The 24,449-nt window shown below is 32.2% G+C and overlaps 2 protein-coding genes across 3 annotated transcripts; one reads left to right on the forward strand and one right to left on the reverse strand.

The window, feature by feature from the left end:
- The first annotated feature begins 15,285 nt into the window (after positions 1–15,285).
- Positions 15,286–17,929, forward strand: LOC145634363 (uncharacterized). The gene is made up of 2 exons (XM_081685781.1): positions 15,286–16,038; positions 17,059–17,929. The coding sequence occupies exons 1-2, from the start codon at positions 15,427–15,429 to the stop codon at positions 17,419–17,421; spliced, it is 975 nt and encodes a 324-aa protein (XP_081541907.1). The 5' UTR covers positions 15,286–15,426; the 3' UTR covers positions 17,422–17,929.
- Positions 17,930–20,694: 2,765 nt separating this feature from the next.
- Positions 20,695–23,500, reverse strand: LOC145634364 (uncharacterized). 2 transcript variants are annotated; one of them, XM_081685783.1, is made up of 9 exons: positions 23,366–23,500; positions 22,916–23,049; positions 22,559–22,640; positions 22,241–22,323; positions 22,015–22,053; positions 21,849–21,919; positions 21,665–21,779; positions 21,329–21,420; positions 20,695–21,005 (listed from the first exon to the last, which is right to left on the reverse strand). In XM_081685783.1, the coding sequence occupies exons 1-8, from the start codon at positions 23,412–23,414 to the stop codon at positions 21,346–21,348; spliced, it is 648 nt and encodes a 215-aa protein (XP_081541909.1). In that variant the 5' UTR covers positions 23,415–23,500; the 3' UTR covers positions 20,695–21,005; positions 21,329–21,345. The 2 variants fall into 2 exon arrangements, with proteins under 2 accessions (XP_081541909.1, XP_081541908.1); XM_081685782.1 differs by lacking the exon at positions 20,695–21,005 and having other exon boundaries at positions 21,044–21,420.
- Between the last annotated feature and the right edge of the window lie 949 nt (positions 23,501–24,449).

Raw genomic sequence — 24,449 nt, forward strand, 5'->3', positions numbered from 1 at the left:
AATCAATACTAAAACAATTGTTGGCCACAATTCAGAAATAATACTTTGCACCACCCCAACAATTCTCTCCTTAAAAGTGCTGGCATCTCTGCAAAACCAAATGATGAAACCCAAGTATCACTGAGCTGAGCTATAGCTGGCAAGACCAATCTTTCAACACCCATTTCAACAAGCATCTGCAAAACAAGAGAAAGGTACTTGCCATTGAACACAACATAAAATCACAAGTAAAAGAAAATTAACTGATTGACACAATAAATAACAAAAGCACCAAATAATCAAATTAAAAGAAACCCCAAGCCAAAGCCAAGTGTCTCAGATAAGTACTCTGTAATGATTTAACCCCTTAACACATTATGTAATTACTCCGTAGCAATAAGAAAAGCAATATTGTTGATAGAAACTACCTTCTCTAACTCTTCCACAAGAAGCTGGCACATACCCTTTCGACGATGCTTGATAAAGGTACCAACGCCACTTTCAGACCATGAATTCTGAAAGCAAAACAAGGTACCAAATTCAAAATGAATGATAGTCATTTAATTAAATATTTAGAAAATAAAGACACTTAGCAATCCAAATGGGTTACCTGATAGTAGCAACACAAACAAGCTCCTCGCCATCAACCAAAGCTATTACATAAAACCCATGGAAATCCAGTCTCCTGAATTTTGACCTATGAGAAAGAAAAGTCATCAAAGAGTGAGTATATGTTCCATAGAAATCAAGAGATGTCAGCATTTCGACCAAACAGACCAGGCACAAGACCTCAGAATGCTCAACCTTAAGTTTCCAATTTAAGCAATCCAGTTTAGCAATATTGTGTCATAGTGCCATCACCCACCACTGATAATACTATTGAGTCCTGCTAACCATAAAACAATAGCCAAAAATTCTGAGATAGGCAACATGAAAATAGTATAGGTCATACACTTATAATTTGTGATTTCTTTGGAAAAGATGTCTATGCAAGTTTATACTTTCCAAACTCTCAAACACTAAGAAGCAAGGGGCAGGAGCAACCATTACTAAGATAAGGTAAAGAACATAAACCAGAACACAATTTAAGTTTTTCCAATGGTAAAAATAAATCAGCAAAAACACATACCCCAAAGGACATATCAACCAAATGAAGAAAGTCTACAAATTATTCTGTATAAAATAATTACTTCACCACAGAACAGGACTAAATCCAACATTACCTTTCTCCAGGGAAAATAGGACACAAGGTAAAAAGTTCAGCCATAACTGCACCAATTGCCCACATATCTGCGACAATACATAAACATTAGCAGCTTGCAAGAAAACAGAGAAATGGACTAATAAACAACCTCCTATATATAGGACAAAGGAACATAAACATATAGTATAAACAAGTGAGTAGAAGAAGAATGCTAGAATTCACATACTACCAGCAGGGATATTATACTAAATAAATAAACAAATAAATAAACAAATAAATAAAGGAAACAATACAGCACTTAACAAAAGACATAATCAAGGTAGTGAAAGACATTGTTTGATAAAAAAAAAAAGGACCGGCACTCGATGAAAAAAATAAATAAAAAAAAAATTAAGAGAACAAACCAATTGCAGGAGTGTAAGTTGAAGACTTTAACAGAACTTCAGGGGCCCGGTACCTGGAAGACAATACAAAAATCTATATGAGATGATGCACTTGATAGCTTTAGTGCTTTACACACTATTGAAGATGCAGATGCTTATAAAACAATTGATGATAACTGCAGGAGCTCTTTAGTATAGTACATAACTATATTGTATATGGATTGAAAAGACTAACAGAGGGAAAGAATTTTATACACTCACCAGCGTGTTGAAACATAATCAGTATAAGGAGGCATTGATGAAAGCTCCCTGGCGAGTCCAAAATCAGCAATTTTGATCACATCATTCGTTACCAAAAGATTCTCTTTAATAGGCAAAAGATCACAAGAAAATTCAAAGGTCAGCCGTCAATGTGAAAAAAGGCACATTTAGAACACACAACATATTAGACAGTCACTAAATGAAACTTCTGATGTGCTGAAATCTCAAGGCATATCTAAACATCATACCAGGTTTTAGATCCCGATGAAAGTATCCATTCCTATGCATGTGTGCCAGCCCTTGAAGAACCTGAGTCAAGAGGTTTCTTATCTCTTCTTCCGAAAAAGGTCTTTGTCGTTCCTTCATTAAATGATATAGATTGCATTCCTGAGGTAAATACAGGTTAAAATGGCAACTTCAAAAGTGACCAAGTAAGCTCTAGATGGATAGATCTGAAGGCAGAAGGTATGTTAATCGAACTAAACATATTTAAATCATGCCAGTTTATACATATTTTTCTAATGGCAGTTACCCTCATATGAGATCAACTTTGAACAGATTGTCATCACTAGACAGTTTGAGCTCTAGATGAACAGGTACAATGAAGCCACACTATTTAGTATCTGCATCCGTAACCACAATTGGCTATCAAACTGAAAACAGAAAATTGTATGTTGTATTTAACAATTGATGATACTATCATTTGATGATACTTGACAATGTTTTTAACAATTGATGATAAGCCACACTATTCAGTATCTGCATCCGTAACCACACTATTCACTATTCCTTAGCATCTCAATTCTCTAAACCACAGTGGTTAATTCATTAACCACGTGACATACCAAATTCAACACCATTCACCCACCAACAAAACCCCATAAAAAATGCTCCTACCTCGACCTCGAATATCTAAGGATCACATAGCTGACTAATACAATAACAATGCCTAAAGAATTATACAATTATAAACAAATAGATTCTATTAAGCAAAATTTCAATGCTACTAAAGACTCCTGATCTAAAAACAGCTTAAATTATAAGAACATCACATAATTGAATTACAAAATTTGCACAAAATTAATCAATAAAATCAAAAACAAAACCCAATAACAATTAAACTAAGAAGCTTACTAAGTAGGAAAGGGCAACATCAGGGTCAATGGTTGTATCATCATCATCCTCTTGGTAAGAGCAAGCTTCTCCTTCTTCAAGCTCAGTCTCAACCTCCATCTCTCTCTTATTATTAATTCAGAAATAATACTTTGCACAAACCTTGTATTTTTGCACTGTATAGAGAGGAGAGAGAAAGAGGCACCGGTGACCCACCTCCCATAAAGTCCGGCCTTCATCTTCCGCCGCCGCCCCCTCGACAGGCAGATCTGCTGTCGTACCCCCTTCCTCACCGTGGTCGTCACCAGCCGATGGACGACGAAATGCTCCTTTGATGTCATCTCGTGTATCATTTTTTCTCAATTGGAACTGTAAATTCAGAATTTAAAAATTCAGCACTTCAATGGAGAATTGTGAATTTAGAATTTTTCTTGTAAAATTAAGAACTTTCTCTTCTCCATTGAAGTGATGAATTTTGCAATTCTGAGTTCACTTCTCTTCGGCAATTCGGACAGAGATGGAATTGAGCAGTTAATACTTGACTTATTCGCAGACACATGGAGAGGAGAGAAAGACACATGGAGAGGAGAGAGAGAGCTGAAGGCAGAAGGTGTACGTACACTATTGTGGGGGTAATAATGTAAATAAACTAATTTGAGGGTATAAAGGTCCAACCACTGTTCATAAGAACAACTTCCCACTTTTTATAAGGTAGGGATTCCAATTTTTTTTTCCAAGTTTGTGGGAGCTCCCACAACGCAGGCGCCCCCCAATTTGAAATGAGGCAATAATTAATGAACATTTAAAGAGCTAATATGTGGGAGAGTGAGGGATAGCTCAAGTGGTTAGAGCTTCCCTCCCAATTTCAGGAGGTCCTGGGATTGATTCTCACCCCTGCCCTTGTGGCTCTCTAAACACCAAAAAAAAGAGCTAATATGTGTGTTCATCTTACGTAGTGAAAGTTCTTAACTTAACACAATAGATAGTCGTACATTGCTGAATTTATAAGATCAACATCATCATTCATTGGTGTAAGAATAGCTCGTTTGGTAAAGATATAACTTCCAAACATTCTTGCACTCAATTCTGGGAATGTGGCCTTTGTTATTTCATTGATAGTTCTCCATTTCCCAAAGACAGCAAAAATGCAGAATACTGAGGATCATCTCGAACTCGTATCTTTTCAGTGAGTTAATAATTCAAAACCAACATTCTGAATAACAACATTCACAATTTTTACACACAACATCAAATTTATAAAAAAAATCAAAAATTCACACACAAGCATATGTTTCCTGGATCTTCAACACAATGACATATAGTAACCTAGGGAGCTTGCACAATGCAACCAAAAACATTTAGAAAAGAAGATCCCAATTTAGAAAACCCAACAATCGAGCAAGCTACTGTAAGAAAACTGAAATCACATTTTATTATGTGTAATTAACCTACAAAACCACATATCAAACCCAAATCAGCAAATCAGGTAAACATCTTAGATGGTGCTCAAATCTAAGCAAGCTGGATAATTAGTCCAGCCAAATTTTGTGTTGAAATCACACTAAACACAAATCCAAGCACAACAAATAACTGAAGCAAAACAGCAACATAGTGCTCCAATCTAACCCAAGTGAATAATAAATATAGGCCAATTTCTTAGCTGGTAAAAGTATTCTTTAATTTAAATCCAATATTATTAAGTAAAAGTCCAATAATTACAACCCATTAATTAACATGACAATGCAAAGATGAATGCAGCTCTAGAAGCTGATTACCTAAACCAAATTGTGGAGAATAAAAGGCAACGACCAATAAAAAAATCCCTAATCATTAACAAAATTCAATAGACATCAAACTAAGTGCGTAAATACACATTATCTTTCCTCAAAAAAAAAAAAAAAAAAAAAAAAAAAAAAAAAAAAAAAAAGAGTGCGTAAATACACATTATCTAATCTAAGATTAGATAAGCAGAGTGGAAGCCACTGGCTATTATCCGACCAAATCCATCTTTCTTCAATGTACACACAAATGGATAAACAGTCTCGATAAATTCCCAGAATGGATTGTAGTTATAATCAATTCCAAAACCAACGACAGTTACAGCATGAGTACGAGGCTTTTTATTTAATTTCTGACGACAAATATTTCCTTCACACAGGTAGATCTCTTGGCCAGCAGCAAAATCTTCCCTTGTTGAATAAATATTGCAACATTTTAGATATATCTCCCATTTTGCCCTGAGGGGTCAACACTTCAAAATCTTTCAAAGAAAACACCTACAAAAAAATACATGCATACTTTTCAATAAATTTCAAAAGTTCTGGAAAATTACTAGCACCAACATCAACAAAAATCCTATTTTTACCCTCAGCCTGAAATTTACCTAAAACCTCTTGAACAGTAGCAGAAATATCAAGCATTTTAAAGGGTTTAGTCTTAAGAATTCTCTGAATATTTTTATGGGGTTTTTCAGGCAAATTTCCAAGATCAGAAAGTAAGTAAAGAAAAGGGTATTTAACACCTTCAACAATGATAAGCATAAATTTATGAGGATTGAATTGATGAATAAACACGAAAAGGTGTGTATTTGATAAGCAGAATTAAGTGAGGAGGGAGAGTGATGATCGTAGAAAAATAAAACATAAATTCATACCTTGGTGGGCTTTGCTCCATTTTGTTGTAAATAACTGAAAACGGATTTCAGGGAACAAGGGAATGATTTTTTCTCTGCTAAATCCCATATGTCAATATAAATGTTTTTCTTCTTCTCAAAAATTCCCTGTTCAGCCCATTTTCGTCGAGTAATCATCTCGAGAGCGGCGCTGGCGGCGTGAAGTGCACAACTATCTGTGAATAAAGAAATAAAAAAAATCATTACTCAATATTCAAGTAATGGTATACAAATTAGATAAAAAATAAAACATAATTAAATAAAAATGCTAACCGCCACCGGCTCCAACCAAATACTGATTTCGAACCTCTGTCAGAATTTTACAGTCATTCACTTTCTTGTATCTCCAGCTATAATAAAATTTATCTTCCTTCCCAGTCATATTCTCGACCTGTAGAATTGAAGAATAAGATCTAAGATCTCGGCGTATTTTTGGAAAAAGGTAGTAGGGGAAATCAAATTATGCATCGTTTTCATTTTTTATAAATCTAGACGACCACAATATGTGAATAAGCAAACCAATATACAAGAATCTACTTTGAGACTTTCAAATTGAAAAGGCAAGGAGCTAGAAAATCAAGTCATAAGGTTGCATTGGCCAAAACAATTGTGGAAGTTATCAGTCATCTAACAGACTTGAGTCTTCAATTACACTATTACAGCAGCTTAACTAATGATGATTGAGCTATCCTGAGCTCTGATTTCACTCTTACACTAGACTCGAGATAGAGAACTTTATGATCAAGCCAGAAGAAGCTTGGTGTAATACGAATACTTTGGCATTTCCTTGATAGAATAAGACTAAAATAGGAACAACTTCAATTTCTGATTGAAGCAGTATGAAAATGCTAATAAGAATTGAATTGGTTCGATGGGTTTTAGAAAAATATCAAAATTTTCCAAAAATTCCAACTCAAACTCCAGTATATATAAACTTTTGAGATGCAATATTTTTACCCAGAAAAGAGTCAAACACCAGCAAGTAATCCTAAAACTAGAAGGTACCCACAAATTTTTCCCAGATTAAGGGAACCTGCAATTCTGTTACCCTTCAATCTTAAAAATCACAAACAAACACAACACACAGCAATTAAACCCAGAACACATTCATCATTCATATTAATAACCCAGTTTTAGTACTAGCTCCCTCAAACTTATAAATCCAGAAAACCAAAAAAAAAATAAGAAGTGGTCTAATAATGGAATCAAATCATGCATCAATCAATATAGAGCCAAAACTTACAGAAACAACACGTAACTATCTATAATTTCAACCTAATTTTTATAGGAAAAGACTCAACAAAAATAGCAGAAATATGGAAGCAACAGAAATTGATTCTACCGTGTCTAGAGGGAGAAATTTACCTCAATAAAGGTGTAGACGATGAAATAAAGAAAATGGTCCCAAAATCGAGTTTCGACGAGAGCACTGAAGTGGTCAAGTGAGGATTTGCAGAAGTAAGAATGGCCTGGTGGTTTTTTGAGAGAGAGAATACTCAGTAGGATTTGCAGAAGTAAGAATGGTGTTTTTTTTTTTTTTTTTTTTTAAAAAAAAAAAGACGATTCTGGGACTCTAATGGAGTTTAGAGAGAGAAAAATGGTGCAAATCCATTTTAGAGAGGAAAAATGAGTACTATTGTAATATTTTAAACTTACGGTTATAGTGATGATTATATTGAGTAACAACAGAAATGGACGCTCATATTTTTGATATCGGGTATAAGTGTATAATATAAGCAATAACTAGGTTAGGTTCTCGTGTCACGCACGGTAATTTTTTATAACAATTCTTATATTAACATCACATTTAGTTATATAACATAATTTTGTCAAATAAAAAATCAAATAAAAAAATTCAAAACAATAAAATCCTCATTGTAATAATACTAGATGAAGCCCTACGGTTTGTTTGAATTTTTTAAAATAATATTTTTACATATATATTTATGTGCTAAAAATTGTTAAATGTTAAGATAAAATTCATGATATTAAAATATACTATTTTATATTTAATTAATTTAAACTGGATAATCTCATTCACCAATTTTGCTTACGTGTCAGTTAAATTATTTAATTCTAAAAGAAATTATTAATCTCGTATTTAATTGGCTACCACTAAAATTTAGGGTCTCACCTTATTTTCACTTATTTCAGGTTTAATAAGTTCAGTTAAGTTCAGATAAGGGTTAATAAGTTCATGGTTAATAAGTTCTAAATTAACGTTCTCCTCACCTTATTTCCACTTATTATATTTATATAGAGTTATTACTAATCAAGATTGCTTTTCACTTTCATTTTTGTAAAATAGGGGTCCACCTATTGGAAACTTAGAGCATTATAATTATCAACATTCCTCTTTACGTTCAACAGTTGAAAGATGTTTCGGCGTATTAAAGAAAAAATGGAAAATCTTAAAGATGATGCCACCGATGGATGAAGCATTTCAATTGTCTATCATTGTTGCAACATTTACGCTTCACAATTTTATCTGTCTATACGAATTAGGGATACCAATATTTCAAGAGGTTGAAGAAATGGAGACTAGAGCAGATTATAATTTGTATGATATCCAAAGGAATAAAGCTATGAACCGTATTCGGGATAAAATAACAAAAGATATATGGAAGTCGGTTGGAGGTGTCGTAGAGGATGATACAGAAGAAGGAGATGATGAGAATGATGATGATGAAGCATTAGAAGATTAAAATTTTATTGGTGTTATTGCAACATACACTTTTGCTTGTTTCGGTGTTTATTTTTTTTAATATTTGAAATTATCAAAATGCTAATATTTTCATATTTTATTGCTTTTATTTTAATATATTGTTATATATATATACTCATATTACCAATATGTTACACAATATGTTTCAAGAATGACAAATAATGTCTAATAAAGTCTTATAAGTGTTAATAAGGTTTAATAAGGTCATATAAGTGAAAATAAGTGTTAATAAGGTGTAATAAGTTCAGATAAGTAAAAATCAGGTGAATAGAACACACCCTTATTATCCTACAAGGCACGCTGAAAAAATTAAATCCTATGTGGCTCTCTAAAAACTCGAGAAAAAACTCCCCTTATATATATATATATATATATATATATATATATATATATATATATATATATATATATATATATATATATATATATATATATATATTAGATTATGAAATAATACATTAAATCTTTTATTTATGTTATTATGTATACATTTGATATATTTATTTATGTATAAAATTGTTATCTTTTATTTATGTACATAGTATTATATTTATTTCCGAAATACAATTTTATTTTTTTATAAAAAAAATAAAATAATTAAGGACACACCAGGAGATGACACGTGTCATTGCTGGTGTGTCTTTTAGTATATAATAAAAGTTATTGATTGATTGATGAATTATGTTGATTTCCATTGATCAGACTAGAGACGAATTGAACCACGTAGACGAGATCTCTAGGAATACCACATTCGGATTGGAATTACATACTTATATTAAGAAAGCCAATTTCCATAAATCACAACTTTGGAAAAGAATACAATACTCAGCTTGGTCATTTTTAGATTGCAAATTCATAAGCATGTTAGTTATTGTATACTCTATAAAGTCTATGTATGTAGAGAATTCATACTTATTTATGTCTTAACTTTAGTCTTTTACTAGATGGTAGTAGTAGTCTTTTTTTCATCAATTAATTTGTGATATAATATGAAAATGAAGCAACTCATGTGGAATTATTAACAAATGCAATTATGAGGCAATAAATATTAAAACTACAATTGAGAAAAAAAAATTATTTTTTTTAGCCGTGTTAAAAGTATTTATAAATAGTATACATTATGTTACATTAATGAAGTATGTTATTCCCAATAAAACTATACAATGTAGATGTTGTATGACTTTTTATTAATAAATTAATTTAGTTAAAAAAATAAAATAAAAAAATAAAATAAAAAACTATAGTACTTCCAATAAATAAGCTAAGTAGAATAACTATAAAAAAAAAAAAAAAAAAAAAATTAAAGCTGAAATCATATATTTTATTGGCGAGAAATTTTTTAAGGATAGTGACTATGTCCAAATCGATCGATGTAAGCAACACCTGCTTTAGTAATAGTTAATTGATTTTTTAAAGGAAAAAAGTTATAAGTTACAAAAATAAATATTACAGGAACATTTAACAGATAACTAACTCAATTATTATTATTTCATAAGATTTTACAACTATATAATGATAATTTTTGCATAAAAAAAAATATAATGGTAATTTAAATGTTAATATTGTAATTTTTTGGCTTGGTTAGTTTATACTTGATCTCCACCATATATCAAGCTTCTAAATTATAATTTAATCTCCATTAATTAAAAGGTCTCAAAATCTGTTTGTAACTATTTTAAATAAATAGAACACAAACTAAGGTCCTGTTTGATTCACCTTAATTTTGCTGAACTGAAATTATTTTTACTGTACTGAACTTATTTTTACTGAACTGGACTTAATTTTACTGAACTGAAATTATTTTTACTGAATTGAAATTATTTTTACTGATTTTCTATTATAATTGTTCTTTAAGAAAACTGAATTTTACTCAACTGAACTTATTTTTACTAAACTGAAATTATTTTTACTTAATATTATTTTTTTAAGGTGAAGAGAACAGGCCTAAGGGCCTGTTCTCTTACGTTGAAATTCAGTTCAGTTCAGTTTAGTTTAGTTCAGTTAAGTTCAGTTCAGTTCAGCTCAGTTCAATTCAGTTTAGCTCAGTTCAGTTCAGTTCAGTTCAGTTCAATTCAGTTTAGCTCAGCTCCTAATTTCCTTCTCTTATAAAATATTCATTTCAATTCAGTTCAGTTCAGTTCTGTTCAGCTCAACTCAGTTCAGTTCAGTTCAGCTCAATTCAGTTCAGCTGAGCTCAGTCAATGAGAACATGCTCTAAAAAGGAATACAATTATTATAAAGATAATATATAAGATTAGGAATAATATATTATTATAATTGTATTATACAAATATTACAAAAATAGAAGATTTGTTCTGCTAAAAAAAGGAGAGGGAGTTTTGGTGGGAAAAAACAGCACCAGGAAGTGACACGTGCCATTTATGATGTCTGTTTAAGTATTATGTTATTGATGACATATTAGATGAGTTCTTCATTGAAATACTCAATTCGTTTTGGTTTAGTCTCATACAAAATCTTCTTGAAAAATCTAACTTATGCTTTTTTTTTTTTTTTTTTTTTTTTTGGACAAGAACATATAAATTCTATACAAAAGTTTTAAAAAAAACGGGTTTACAATAAGTTATTGAATGGCGGTGGTTATGACCCAATTTACACGTGTGGAATTTAAAATTTGTTACTACTCTCATGTTTTCACTCTCCTGCTTTATTTTCTTTTATTTTGTTTCTTCTCTTTCCTATGCTCTTCTTTTTCTCTATCATCTTCTTTACCCCTCTTTCTAGTTTCTATCTCCTTTGTTCTTCAATTTCACTCTCGTTTTTCTTTCTAATCTTGGTTTTCAACTTAATTTTGTAGTTTCTTTTGTTAATTCTTCTTTTACATCCAATTTTGAGGTATGTATGTTCATTTTATTTTATTTTTTTGTACTTTTGGTTATTTTAAGGTATGTTCATGTCAATTCTATTTTGATTTTAGTTTTCGAATATAATGTCGAATGTTAAGCTTTCAAAGAAGGAGACAATTGCTCCTCCTTCTACTAGTTTAAACGAACAAATTGAAGGTATATTTTCTTAATTTTGTGACCTAATTTTTTTTTTTGAAGGTAGGCGGACAGTAGTGAGTTTTTGTAAAATATGGGTCATTTTTGTCAAAAAAAAGGGGTCACTTTTTGTGATAAAAAGGGTCACTTTTGTGAAAAAAAAAGGACCACTCTTGCGAAAAAGGGTCATTTTTGTGAAAAAAATCACTTTTGTGAAAAAAGGGGTCACTTTTGTAAGAAAAAAGGGTCACTTTTTGCAAATTGTTCGATGTACAATAAAATTATTGTAAATCGGGGGCATACAAAAGTTTTTGTAAATTCTATTGTAGTGTGATACTCTGTTTTTTTTTATAAAATAACATTTTTGGAATTAAAACATGAGATTGGATGAAAAAGTTTCATTCAAGTCCTATTTGTCTAATTAAAATGCTCAATAACTAGCACTAAGCTAAAACATTTATTTTTTAAAAAAGGTTAAATGTCCCTTTGAAATAAGCATTTAAAGTATATTTGGTTTTAATTTAGGGTCTGTTCATATTTACTGAACTGAGCTGAACTGAACTGATTGGAGCTGAACTGAACTGAACTAAGCTGAAATGAATATTTTATGAGAGAGGAAAATTAAGAGCTGAACTGAACTGAACTGAACTGAACTGATTGGAGCTGAACAGAACTGAACTGATTGGAGCTGAACTGAACTGAACTGAACTAAGCTGAAATGAATATTTTATGAGAGAGGAAAATTAAGAGCTGAACTGAACTGAACTGAACTGATTGGAGCTGAACTGAACTAAACTGAACTGATTGGAGCTGAACTGAACTGAACTGAAAATAAGTAAATATGAACAGGCCCTTAACCATATCCATGTATTTCCTTTCATAGTCAAACCAAGAATTCGAAAAAAAAAAAAAAAAAAAAATCATACTCACCCTCCTACTAGAGAGTAAAGAGTAGGAAAAGTAATTAGAGATGGGAAACTGAATTAGGCTTGCCAAACATTGATTTCGACACACCTAATGTTATAGCAAAGTTTTCAATGTGCTTTGTTGCTTTCCATATAGAGTTGTAGAGGTGTTAAAAATTAATTTTTGGTGTGCGCTAAAATCATTTCCTATAAAGATAATTAGTTACTACGAGTAATTGATAACGGAAAATAAAATCTATACACACATACGAAGTATAAAGTATAAAAACCGAAGTATTTTTTATGTGTCGGGTAAATCTAGAGTTAGGTGTAAAGCTTAAACTGATGGTTGAGACCCAAGAATATGTTTTATACTCTATCACTCCCCCTCACACGAGAGCCCGTTTGGGCTAGAAGTGTGGATGCAGCATGGGCCCTCCTCATACCCAGCGCTTAATATTCCACTTGAAAGTGGGGGTGGATGAGTTTCGAACCCGTGACCTTTGTGTCACGCTGGCTCCGATACCATGTTAGTGGACCAACTCAACCAAAAGTTTAAGCTGATGGTTGAGGCCCAGGAATATGTTATATACTCTATCACTCCCCTAATTATATATTCCTACACTCTAGTGTAGATAGCACTACCTACACCCCCACTATCCACTTTCCCCAAACAACACAGCTATAGTTTACTTTCTACACCCCAAAAAAAATAAAAGATAGAAGCATTGTTTTCTCTCGCCTAAAATTAGTATACACTTTTAATCTTCACTCTCCATTCTCTCTTATCAAAATTTGCAAAAATATTTACTTAAAAACTCGAAATTTTCTATAAAAATCAAGTGCGGTCTTTGATATAAGAGATGAAGTCACACAATTGCAATGATATAAAATCAAATTGTAAGTTATTTTTGGAAGAAAAAAAAGTGCAAACCCTAACTTTTTGCCATATTATTCAATTATTTTCAGTAAACATTTTAAAATTTTGATAGTAGCTCTTGAATTCTTATACTTTTTTATCATAAAAGTGATTTAATATAATTATATTAAAATAATGTTTGGTATAATATATATATATATATATATATATATATATATATATACACTCTTCTGTGTTGAATTAATTAATGGTGTGTTGTTTGATTACAACATTGTTGGACATAAAATCGAAAACAGAGTTTAATTGTCCTTATTTTACGGATAATTTGATCTATTTCGTAAAATTATATAAATGTAAATTTAGTTCGTAGTGAAATTTTTTTTTTTTTTTTTTTTATAAATGTTCGGTTTCATTTACATAAATGTTCATTTATACATTAGTAACCGGTCATTCACATATTAATAAACGATCTACATAATGAATTCTAATAATCTCTTAATGATGTCTATTTTTGGTCGATTTCTTCACATATTTTCTATAGGTATAGTTAATTTAGTTCATAATGAAAACTATTTTTAATGCTCGTTTGACTTTTAACACTTGTTCATGTTCATATTGAAAAATGTTCATTTATAATATAATAATTGTTCATTTTTATATTGCACTGTATATGATCATTTTCTAATAATGGGTTCATATTTGTATGTGTAAATGTTTATTAATGGTTTAAAAATTAGATCTCTTATTACACAGGATAATTATATAAGAAAGTAGAAGACATCGATGTATATATTGAGAAAGGACATGTATTAAAAACAACACACAATAAAGATGATTTTATATACCTGTTATTTATACGAAATGTATTAAATGACAATGTATAGAAATGGTAATTGAAGTTCATTTTTATATTGATATTATGTTTATATTTACAATAATATATGTTCATTTACATATGGATAAATGTTCATTCACATATATATGCAGATAATTATTTTAATAGATGTTTATTTAAATTTTATTAAATGTTCAATTGCACATTAAAAGATATTCATTCAAGTTTAATACTTGTTCATTTTTTATGTTGTAAAATGTTCTTTGAATATTAATACCACACATTAAATATAAGAGGCGATGTTCATTTTAATAGACAGATTTTGACATTTTGGAAGCTAAATAAATGTTTATTTCTATTTTATAAATTTCATTCTAATATTGGTAGCTAGATGATACAAAACATCTAGTATGTAAATGCTATTTCTAATATTGATTGCTCTTCCTTATGAAATGTAAACAAGTCGTTAATGATCAATGATACAAAATTCAATGCTCATATTAGAAAAGCAATATGTTCATAAACAAAAAACCTAAATGTTCAAACCGACTTCGTGATAGTCTTTCGACCGCCCAAACAATAATGTTCACTTCCGTGTTTATGAAACAATTACATATAATATTATAGCTGTATGGAAATGCATTATTATTGCAATTAAATTGAATTTATTTTATATTGGAAATTATTTTTAACAACTCTTTATTTATATAAATACAATTATAAGATGCATGTATTTGCACACATCTTACTATAAAACTTACACATGGCTCTTGAAATGAACATTTCATGATACAAAAATGAACATATGTTGAAACTCGAATAAACAAAAATGTACATTGGATGATGTAATACTTCTAATAATAAAAATGATTTAAACGCAACAATCCATATAAATAAATTTGCTCTCATTTTTATTGATAAAAAATTCTTAAAATTCAATTCATAAAATATATTAATTTGAACAAAAACTCCTTATTATAAAAATGAACATTTAATGATTTATAAATGACCATTTACCATTACAGAAATGAACATATTACAAAAAATTTACAGAAAATTCATAAATGAAAAGGGGCGGGGGCGGGGCACTCGCGGAGGGGGGGTGCAGGCAGTGTTCCCTGCCGTAGAGTGTAGGTAAAAATTTGTAATCACTCCCCCTCACATGAAAGGCTCTTTGGGCTTGAAATGTGGATGCAACACAGGTCCACCCATACCTGACGCGAATATGTTTTATACTCTATCAATTTGGATACAATGAACTAGCAATTTCAATCGGTCATCATCAGAGTTACATCACTCTCCCTCCTCACTTAATTCTGCTCATCAAATACACAGTCATACTCCTTTTCGTGTTTATTCCTCAAATCAATCCAAAAAAAAATTCCCAGAAATCCTCATAAATTCATTCCTCAAATCAACCCAGAAAAATTTCCCAGAAATCCTCATAAATTCATTCTTCTCTATTTTATCCATGGCAAACGCCTGGAAAAGAGAAAGATCTCTAAAACTTCTATCGCCAAATTCATTCCTCCTTCTCCTTTCTCTCTCGTTCCTCCTTCTTCTCCTCTTCTTCCTCGCTTCTAAACCCTCAAATCTCACTACCAATCCAACCCCAGATGTCAAACTTTCTCTTTCTTCGTTCACCTCGAAAATCCCACCTTATAATTGCTTCAAATCTCCGCAATCTCACCCTGTAATTGCAAACATCGTTGAAGGTGTTAAATACCCTTTTCTTTACTCACTCTCTGATCTTGGAAATTTGCCTGAAAAACCCCATAAAAATATCCAGAGAATTCTTAAGAATAAACCCTTTAAAAAGCCTGATATTTCTGCTACTGTTCAAGAGGTTTTGGGTAAATTTCAGGCTGAGGGTAAAAATGGGATCTTTGTTGATGTTGGTGCTAATGTGGGTATGGCTAGTTTTGCTGCTGCTGTGATGGGTTTTCGGGTTTTGGCGTTTGAGCCTGTTTTTGAGAATTTACAGAGGATTTGTGATGGGATTTATTTTAATCGAGTTGGGGATTTTGTTACTGTTTTTGAAGCTGCTGCATCTGATCATTTCGGTAGCATTACTTTCCATAAGGTAATTTTTTATTTATTCAATTTTTTTTTTAAAGGTTTCATGATTTAATTTGTGGGTTTTATGAATTTGGGATTTTATACATGTTAAATTTGAAGAATTTGGTGTCTGTTTGTTCAAATTGATGGTATATAGTTGCGGGGTTTTCAATATGATGTTAGAATTCATTAGAAATTGGACATTGTGGTGCATTGGATTGACTTTGGTGATTTCAAACTTCAATGATCATCACATTTTGAAAATTAATGTAGTGTATGATTTTTGTGTATGGTGATTGAAATTGACATTACAGTCTGTGACTTAGCTTTATCTAAATTTGGTGGCGCTTCATTTTTGTATGACATGAAATAGGTGATTGATGAATCAAAATTTCGATGATGCTCGGATTTTTTGATGTACATGGAACTACTGTAGAGTATGTTCTTGCCTTGTAGAATGTTACATTCTAGCAAGAGCAATTTGCTATATCCTGTGAGTGATTGATAAAACATGAAGGTGCACATATTTGGATTCTAATTTGTGTTATAGACTGTTAGAGTGTAATTTTGTTGTGCAATGTAGAATTGATTCCTCTGAGAATACTCGAAAATTTTCAACTCGGGTAGGACATAAGATGGTTGCTGAGTTAGATATCTGATTATTAGGAAGGAGTTGCCAGATATGTCAAAAGACTAGAGTACATGCCTTTAAACTGACAGGGATTGAAACATCAGGTCTTCATTTGTTTGGAACAGCTTCATTTATTGATATGTAAATCCTCTCTCAAAAACTTTCTAGTGTGCTGCGAATCAATATATTGCCCTCAATGGCCTGAGTTTTTTGCTGCACCAACCAAACGTACTAGTATAAGTCAAAATCCAAGAGCTTGTTCAGTTTCACTGTTATACATTATGTTGCTTGACCCTCTGGGTTATGAAAGATAATGAAGCCACAAGTATTTATAGCAATTTTCCAGTGTTTCCTAATCACTGTATACAATTATGTATTCTTGATCCTTATATTGATATTCCTTGTGATTGACAGTTAGTTGGCCGGTTAGATAATAGTGCTGTTTCTGCTGCTGGTGCAAAGTTGGCATTCAAATCAAATGAAGAGATAGCGGTTGAAGTAAAGACCATTCCTCTTGATGAAGTTATCCCAGACTCTGAGCCTGTGCTGCTGCTAAAAATTGATGTACAGGGTTGGGAATATCATGTCTTGAAGGGTGCCAAAAAGCTGCTCTCAAGAAAAGGAGCTGAAGCCCCTTATCTGATATATGAGGAAGATGAACGCTTGTTGCAAGCAAGCAACACAACGGCCAAAGAAATCCGGGTCTTTCTTGAGACTGTTGGTTATGATCAATGCACAATGCATGGTACTGATGCTCACTGTACCAAGAAGAAATGAGGTATTACTGAAATTTCTTGCCAGAAGGGCAGAAGTATTGGAGTCCAGTCTACTCTAGTGAGAAACTTGTAACACTAACAGAATCACTACAGTAGACTCAGAACAAACACATGAAGTGAGAACTGTGAGACAGCAGAGGAACTTTATGTTGATGACCAGATAACTTATTAGCTGACTGATATTGTGGCGGTTTCTCTGTTGAGGGTCAGCCAAGGCGGGATTATTATAGTTGTGGGAATTTGTTGTCTGCATTTTACACGATCAACTACATGATCTAAGAAGAGCTAGAGGTTGAAACTTGAAAGCGGACCTAGGTAGCTAAAAAAGCGTGGATTATAACCTTCAATGTAATTTTTTGACCTTTTTTGCCGGGAAATAAAAATTGCTGAGATGTTTGCCATGGTACCCAATACCCTCACAGAGTCCAATTGGCTCGGTGGAACCAACCAATATGCCCTTAAACGGTCAATTTACCCGTTCGCAACTTGCACAGATTTTATAAAATCAATCCTACCACGAACGTTTATGACAACATATAATGATCATATATGGTTTCAAACGGCATAATATGACCCCTTGATGTATCCCTTAGGGTCTCAAGGCTTTTCGCCACAGGCCCCTAAACCTCAAAATTTTCTAAACAAACATGGATTATAGCCTTTAATTTTGTAATTTTTTTACCTATTTCGTCCGGAAATAAAAATCACCAAGATGTTTACTATTGTCCCTAATACCCTCTGGGAGTCCAATTGGGTCGGTGGAACCATCCAATATGTCATGAAATGGTCATTTTACCCATTTGCAACTTGCACCGATTTCGTAATCTCGAGCCTACCACGGATGTTTATGACAACATATAATGATCATATATGGCTTCAAACGGCATTATATGTCCCCGAAATGTATCTCATAACACTACATTTTAGTAGCTTTTTGTTGCTTTTCGCTACAGGGCCCAAACCCCCAAAATTTCCTCAATAAGCTTGGATTGTAGCCTTCAATTTAGTAATTTTTTTTGACCTTTTTTCACCCGAAAATAAAAATTGCCGAGATGTTTACCATGATTCCTAATACCCTCCGGATGTCCAATTGGGTCAGTGGAACCATCCAATATGCCCTTAAACGGTCATTTTACCTGTTCACAACTGTATTGATTTCGTAAACTCAAGCCTACCACGTACGTTTATGACAACATATAATGATCATATATGGTTTCAAACGGCATTATATGACCTCGAGATATATCCCCTAGGTACGGTCTCAACACCTTTTGCCACCGGGCCCCAAAACCTCAAAATTTCCTCAAAAAGTGTGGATTATAGCTAGAGCTGTCAAAAACTGACCTGACTCGAGAACCCGACCTTAACGGACAAAGATCTGAACCCAGCCTATACTCAAACAATGGGTTGAAAGTGTGAAACTAGTGACTTATATAACCTGACTTGATCTTAACCGAAAACCCATTTGATCCAACTTTATGACCTTAACCCGAACCTGCCCTGACCTGATAGTAACTGTCAACCGATTTAATCCAACCCGAAAACAATCCGAACCTTAACTAGTACCCGACCCAATTAAAACATGAACCCGAGTCATGGAAGGTTTAATAAAATTTTATATACCTTTTATTCAGCTTATATACTGGTATAATTTTATATACCTTTTGTTCAGCTTATATAACTTTTGTTCTCTATTACTCGTATATAGGTTTAATAAAATCCTGATGATGCTTGATTAAATTATGGAAAGCGTAATTATATAGTTAAACTTGGCCACATCTATATTTATTAGAATTGAACTTGAATCAGAACCCAACTCAACACTAACCCGAACTCGAATGTACCATCTTGTTAACCCATCCAAACCCGACTCAACACAACCCGAACCTGAAATTGAACCCGATCTGATTTTAAATTGAATTGAACCCGATCTATATCCGAAAAGGTGAACGAACCGTTGTAACTTGAATTGAAATTGACTCGACCTGAACCTGATCTAAAGTTAGATTGACCCGACATAACCTGATCCTGATTTAACCTGAGACTTAATTTGCCCGACCCAAACCCGACTCGAATACCCGAATTAACATCTCTAAATACAAGTACGATTTTGTGGTACCTTTATTAAAGGGTTACAATTTTTTTTTTTGAAGAATATTAAAGGGTTACATATACCACGAAAACTTGCTATAAATAACTGAAATTGATGGTTTATTTTTTTTTTTTTCCCCCAAATATCTTGATCTTTTCATTAAAAAACACTTTACTTATTAAAAACCATACAAATTTTTTAAAAAATTGAGTTAAATTTCAAACACTTAATAACTAATTTTTGAGATGATTTAGAAGTTCTTTATGATTTTCTTCTAAGAATGATTATTTTTATTTAAAGAAAATATAAGTGTATTGATAGTATTAGTAACAAAATAAACAAGAGTATATAACCAAATAAAGTAAAATAAATTTCACAAATTAATAATTAAGAAATAGAAATGTTTTCAACAAAAAAAAAATGTTGCATGCAGTGCATGTAGCATGTAACATTAATCAATGTACCACATTACAATATGTTTACAAGCATATTAAATATATTCACTATATTCCTACAAAATTCGTATTTCTTTCGTTAGTATGAATATGGATAAACAGTTTCCATGTATTCCCAAAACGGATTGAAATTAAACATATCTCTTTTATGAAATTATATTTGTTGTCCGATTAAAATAAAATATGTTGTATCATGAAAGAAGCATCGAAAAGGATTTTTATGAAATATGTGTTTGAAATATTTTTTTTTATGTATCTCCGATCACACGAATTTCACATTATGTATATATATAACTTGGTATTCTTGACTGCCAATAATCTAGTTCTATCATTTGCTTCATTTATAATAAAAAAATTTAAAATAAAAAAATTACATTTGCTAGCAATAACCTTATTAATGTACTAATGATAATTATTTGATCCATATCCTGTAGTGTGTTTTACATTTTGTGTAATGCCAACTTATACATCATATATGATCAGAACCAGGTTCTTGAGTTTAGATCCATTTTAATTTATGGGTTATGATAGTTTTGTTTCTGAAGTTTTTTACCGAAAGATTCCTTTTACATTAAGCATCATGAGCATAAAGTTTCAATTATTCTTAAAATTAATCGAGTTTGGAAGAATAATAGAATCATGTAATTAGATTATTCTCGAGTTTAGGCAGTAAGTAATGGAATATGTTTGAAGGTAATCCAAAGAAAGATAAATGACACATTCTAGAGAGAGGTGCTAACTACTAACATTAACTGGTTTGAAGGGTTTCTGAATGGGTAGAAGAAAACGATATAAACCCAGAGTTGATGGTGCCGAAACTCCAAATTCTGGAACACGAGAAGCTAGGAACTTTTTCACAGCTCAGGATACCCAAAGAAGATTTTCATTAAACTTAATATAGAGTAAAGTCTGTTTCATCATTAACTTCCCCCATTTTCCCCCAAACACTAAATATCCTTTCATTCTTATCAGGCATAGTCTTTTTTTTTGTGTGAAGAAGCTTCTCTGTATGACAATCAGTAAGCAGCAGCAGCACTTCTGCAAAGGTAAGACCATCCAAAATGCTTATCAGCAAATAAACTGAGAGAATTATAGATTACATTTACGAGAAAAATAACTTTAAATCTTTGCAACTGAAACATCGTATATTCGTATTTAAAAGGGGTCTATACATCAGTTCTTCCTTGTAGGACGTTTAGGAACAATAGATACAGAGTTATTATTTGCAAAGCTTTGAGATGCTCTCAAGTGACATTCAGAAAATTGTGTAACAGTGTACATGAATAAATTTCTTGTCATATATCAGTACTCAATTTCTGTGGTTATGCCATTCTACTTAATTACTCATAACGTTAACTCACAAACTGAACTCAATTATTCATGTTGATTTTGGGCCACTGGTTTTTGAGGGACCTGCTCGCTCTACCATGACATCATAGAGTTGTTTTCCGTTCTGTTCATCAGAAGGAAGGAAAAAAAAAAAAAAAATTACATATCAACATTTACATCTAAATTTGATCTGCACAAAGGAAAATTTCTCATTTATTATGACTTGGATGAAAGGGATTCTTGGGATAAAAATGAAAGATAACATATGCAGAAAACAAGATCTTCCTGTCACTTTTCTTACTTCAGCACACTTTTTTTCTAATCAGTCAATAGTGAAAAACCAAGTGAAATTGGAGATTGTTACTTACAAATATTATAGGGAAGAAGTGAATTTGCCCTTCAGGCTTGGTTTGTGTTTCTTTGAAGTACACCAAGATAGGGAAATTAGGCCACCAGAACTCCCAATTTACGAATGAGGAGTACCTGCAACATGTCTCAGTGGTTAACTTGTCAGCTGTTGATTTCATTGATTGTTAGTGTAGATGTACTTACTTCCAACGATTCTTTCCGCCCACAAACACATTTTCTCCAGACTCTTGAAGCTCAGAACCCACTTTCACCTCCTACAATCAGGAAAAAGTAGAATATTGATGTTTAGTGCACTGTAAAAAAGGAAGGAGATAACCACAATATTTTGAGGAGCTAAGTGCAGACTAACCAGAGCTTCATCATCAAAGACAAATCTAACCCTTGTAGCCTGGAATTTGAGGAATTGAACACAGTTAACTGCTTAAATCAATGTTAAACATTGCAACACAATCTTTCAGAAGAAGAAAAAGATTCGATATACTAGGCTTCCGAATTAAACTGACACATTAGGAAGAAAATCGATGATCAACAGTGCCTTCATATTCACCTATGAAATGTGATAATCCTTATGATACCTGAACAAGGAGAAGTAAACCAAGAAGACCAACTGGTACTGCTGCTACTAGATTGTCAGTATAAACTAAAGCACCTGTTGCACCTGTTACCACAGAAGAATCAAAAGCAAAGAAACTCAAAAACAAATGATGGCAGGCAGAAAATACATGTATAACATGAAATTCTAACGCTCAAGATATGATATGCTTCAAAATGTACTAAGGGAAAAGTTATAATGCTACTACAACAGTATCAAATGTACAAGTACTTATTAGTACATAGGAGCACAGACAAAGCAATACATCAATGAAATGCAAGGAAAATGCAGAATAACCCACCAAGTAGAGCTATAGGTATCCGATAATCTGGTTCCGGTACCACAGTTTCCCTCTTGGTCTTAGCTTTCACTTTCCTTCCAAACTGCAAAAATATCACCTCACTTTCATTACTTGGCTGATTTTTGTATAAGCACAAATTCTTCTATATACCAATCAAGCTATCCTGAAGCAACTCTCATATTTCATTCCTATAAGGCTAATGATGCTATTAGTATGGCCTAAATGAAGCACCCCTCAACTTCCATCGTAAAACCAATTGGCAATAGGAGGAGTCGCCCACTAAACTTATACAGGTCGAATTGAATAAAAAATGCATCACAATAATACATCAACATGAAAAGACAATATATTCTGTACCAATGAATTAATGGAGATACTCTTATTTGTGTAGCTCTGATTAATTCCTTTGTGAACAAGACTTGGTTGCCTAACCAATTCCCCAAAAATTGAGCTATTGAACTTACATATAGCTCTTCCACTTACTTCTTTATCTGCATAAAACAACACATAATCAAACCCCCATTTTAAACTGTCAAAATGCTGTCATAAGATTTCCAGTTTTGTTGTCATTCCAAATTGTCAATTGGGACATGAAATTAAGCAAAAAATAATGTTTTTTTTTTACCCATAATTCCAAATTTTGATTACATAAAAACATGTACAGAGTTAAACAAAGATGACATTTTTAAAGATGGGGTCAACTAAATGAACAACATAATACAACTATAGAACATAAATTAAAATTTTTAAATAATAACAATGAAGAAATTCTGTATTATAAACAGAAAAGAAGGGAAAATGACATACTCTGAGAAGGTTGGAAAAGTGGAGTGGCCAAGAAGAGAGCACTGGCCATTTTCTCTCTTCTTTGGCTTGTGATGAAACTGAGGTTTACACTCTTTGATTTTTGTGCCCAAAATATAATGGAAGGTTGCTGTTTTCCTGATAAAAAACAGTTAGCTTGAAAGATAGGAATTTACAAATTTGCCCTCAGTGTTACTTCATAATATCAACAAAGCTAAGATTAAATCTTGCAGATTACTGATGTTTGATGAACACTACTATGGTAAAACTCCATAAACACCCAGGTAACTTACCTCATTACCTGAGGTAAGGCTCTTTGTTTGTAAAATAAATTGAATTTTTTGGTAATTTGTCTTAAAGTTGAGCTGTCCATTTCTTGACCAATTGTCTATTTTCAAAATACACCGTGTTCGATTTTGTGAATTATAATCTTCTAATATTACCCTCGGAGAACAGTTTCAGACTTAACGAGCTGAGATTAGACAATTACAAAACCTTGGATGCTAAGTTGGTGATTGAAATTACCTCTTGATGAGGTTAGACCTTAGACATTGAGGTGCTTCTCGTTCTTGTAAATTACTATAGAACCTCGATGTGTCAAGTTTATAACTGGAATTGAACCACGCCTTATTCTTATAGTCTTGACTACTAATGTAACATAATTGTAAATAATCACGTATTTTCACCAGACTCATTCTTGAGACTTTACATATCTATTGAAAGGTCTACTATGATTTTAAACAAATTTGCATGACCTTAGAAGATACCCATCACGTTTACTTCATCTTCGGCAAAAATATTCTTGAAATTGGTATGAAAGCGTGAATTTTAGATTACAACTTTTTACTTATTTGAGTTTGAGCAAGGAATAAAAGAGGTCGTGGTGTTTTCCACGGGTCCATAAGATCTCGAAGGGCTGGAGGACCACTTATGTGATTAGAACCATCCACACCTTAAAAAAAATATCAATTTAGTTATTTATATACACACTTTCTTTCGTTAACTCAAGCCCACCACGGGCTTTTATGTGATTGATTGTGGTCATAATCGGTTCCAAAAATCATTATGTGACCTAGATGCCTCCCTT

The sequence above is a fragment of the Chenopodium album genome, chromosome 6, assembly GCF_948465745.1.
Source record: "Chenopodium album chromosome 6, dcCheAlbu1.1, whole genome shotgun sequence".
In the NCBI taxonomy this organism is placed as follows: Eukaryota; Viridiplantae; Streptophyta; class Magnoliopsida; order Caryophyllales; family Amaranthaceae; genus Chenopodium; species Chenopodium album.